This window comes from Octopus bimaculoides, chromosome 5, assembly GCF_001194135.2.
Source record: "Octopus bimaculoides isolate UCB-OBI-ISO-001 chromosome 5, ASM119413v2, whole genome shotgun sequence".
Classification (NCBI taxonomy): domain Eukaryota; kingdom Metazoa; phylum Mollusca; class Cephalopoda; order Octopoda; family Octopodidae; genus Octopus; species Octopus bimaculoides.
In genome coordinates, this window is record NC_068985.1 from 29,251,636 (window position 1) to 29,254,683 (window position 3,048).

General features: G+C 35.8%; 1 protein-coding gene across 1 annotated transcript in view; it reads left to right on the forward strand.

Moving 5' to 3' along the window:
- LOC106868346 (nonsense-mediated mRNA decay factor SMG9) overlaps positions 1-3,048 on the forward strand; it is a 24,691-nt gene that overhangs the window by 12,689 nt on the left and 8,954 nt on the right. Inside the window, exon 7 of the mRNA XM_052968033.1 lies at positions 1,557-1,642. Within this exon, the coding sequence (XP_052823993.1) occupies positions 1,557-1,642 (86 nt within the window). The remainder of the gene's footprint in view (positions 1-1,556; positions 1,643-3,048) is intronic.

Genomic DNA, 3,048 nt, shown 5'->3' on the forward strand with positions numbered 1-3,048 from the left:
GAGAGATATATATATATATATATATATATATATATATATGAGAGAGAGAGAGATTTTCATTCATTTGTTTTGGTCTTTCACATCAAACCATTATGGCTAGTTAGGTTTTTTGTTTTGTTTTTTTTTGCTTCTCTCATACATAAGAATGCATTTAACCACCATGACCAGTTAGGATCCTGTCCCTCTTTTTCATCAAGCCATTGTAACTGTCTTGCTTTCAGCCCTGACATTAAACCACTACCCTTAGCCAACCTCCTTCCATCCCATCATGACATTATATATTGTTGGCTAACTTCCATTCTTTCTTTTAGACCACAACAGCCAATAGTTTTCCTCTTAGTTTATTACCATAATCAATGAGATTTCCTGGTTAGCTAACATAAATACCATTGTCTGAATCTATGTGTATGTCTTCTTGGGATGTTTTCAAAAAAGCTGCCAAATTTTTCATCTAACAGAGCTTGTTTTGTGAAACCACCGACTCCAGTTTCTCATGTGTGATAACATATTAGGCATTAAAAAAATACAATTGTTTGGGCTTATAGAAAAACCATGGGTTCATGAAATTTTATTTTTTTAAGTATTGTTATATTGTAGGATGGTCATTTTTTCTTGTCAAATAAACGCATGCACTATATATTCATTCTTCGCTCGTTTACTATTGTTATTTTGTCTCATGTCCATTGTCTGGAAATCTTTTGTCCAACACCTGTGATCTCTTCAGCAATTCTTCCATCCCATGTGTCTCCTGACATTGACTGGACTAAACAGAACAAGTGGAGACACATAGGATGGAAGAATCACTGAAGCAGTCACAGGTGTGTAATGAAAGATTTCTTGACAATAGACATAAGATAAAATAAGAACAATGATAAACAAGTGAAGAACAAATATATAGTGCGTGTGTTTATTTGGCTAGGAAAAAGAAAAAAAATTACCATCTTGGAATATAGCAATACTTGTTTCAGCACACGATTTCATATCGGGAATCTTGCAAAACAAATTCATAAACGTATTTTTTTCACCACACTGGCTTCTGTGCAGGTGGCACGTAAAAAGCACCATTTGAGCGTGGCCGATGCCAGTACCACCCGACTGGCTCTCATGCCGGTGGCACATAAAAGCACTCGCTACACTCTCAGAGTGGTTGGTGCTAGGAAGGGCATCCAGCTGTAGAAACTTTGCTGGATTAGATTGGAGCCTGGTACAGCCTTCTGGTTCGCCAGCCCTCAGTCAAACCATCCAACCCATGCCAGCATGGAAAGCAGACGTTAAACGACCATGATGATGATTATTGAGTTACAACGTAAATTTGTACATTATTTGTGTAGCTATAGCAGTGTGTAATTTTTTTTAAAGAAACAGAAAATTTGCATAACTTTGTATAACTTGCTTTATTTATATAGTTAGAACCTATAAACAAAATGTATTTAGGTGCTATTGTCTTAATCCAAGCCATTCCAAAACCACTCTTTTCAACTCAGAGCTGTAGTAAAACTTGTGTATGATATGATAATTCTAACACTAACAAATGGTTTGTCATTTTAACCTTGCAGTCACTGCAGTTAGCTGCGTTTATGATGACCGTATGCAATGTACTTCTCGTAGTCCAAGACTGGTTTACTGATATCAACTTCCTCAGGTATCCTATCTCTTCTTTTCTTTTTTCTTCTCCTCATCTGAAAACTCCTTGAATTTTAGTATGTTTGATTTGTGATGTAGGTTTCAATATTAATTGAAATACACTGCATAGGTATTTCATTATAAATATGGTAATGGAATGATTAAGATAAACACTAATCTCTTTTTTACTCTTTTACTTGTTTCAGTCATTTGACTGTGGCCATGCTGGAGCACCACCTTTAGCCAAGCAAATCGACCCCAGGACTTATTCTTTGGAAGCCTAGTACTTATTCTATCAGTCTCTTTTGCCGAACCTGCTAAGTTACGAGGACATAAACACACCAGCATTGGTTGTCTAGTGATGTTGGGGGGACAAACACAGACACACAAACATATACACAAACATACATATATACAACAGGCTTCTTTCAGTTTCCGTCTACCAAATCCACTCACAAGGCTTTGGTCGGCCCGAGGCTATAGTAGAAGACACTTGCCCAAGGTGCCATGCAGTGAGAATGAACCCGGAACCATGTGGTTGGTAAGCAAGCTACTTACCACACAGCCATTCCTGTGCCTAATAAAATTTATAAGTTAAATATAGCTGCCTCTCCACACACACACACACATCTGTTTTTGGACAGTCTCTATAGTTCTTTTCTGCTAAAGACACAAACCTTGAAACTTTGTGAGGGTGGGGGTGGCTAGTCAATTATATTGACCCCACTGTTCAACTGGTACTTATTTTATTGACCCTCAAAGTATGAAAGACAGTCAATCTTGGAATTTGAACTCAGAACATAAAGACGGCCGAAATACCACAAAGCATTTTGCTCAGCGTGCTAACAATTCTGCCATCTCGCTGCCCTACTACAATGAAACAATATAGAGGCTGTTTTTGATAACAAGATAATACATTTTTGTTACTACCACTGCAATAGTTGAATAACCACAAGTTCTAAGAATTACAATGAATAATTAAAACCTGAACTCATGTTTTAACTATTCATTCTTTTGTGGCAGTGCTATATAGATAGACTTATCAAGCTATTGATTTATCAAAATTTTTGTTAGGTACCATATGTATTTCCTTTTATTGAAACCTTTTTCTTAATGCTTTTTACATTTGTTAATTATTTCAAATATATAAAATGTAACTGGGAGAAGTTGAGAGTCTTGTTGAAGGATGTAACAAATTTCTGTTCATAAACAGATACATTAATGTTATCTGTTTATCAGTTTTTAACCTTTTTGTTATGAAATTCCTGTTGAAATACTCTGCCTTTGTTTCAATTAGTTATAAAAATAATGAAGAATTTAGTAAAATAACCATGTCATTATTAAGCTGGTGTTTTTTTTTTTTATTTATGTGCCATTTCAAAGCCTAGCCAGGCTCATGGGTCCTGTTTCCCGGTTTTTATGGTG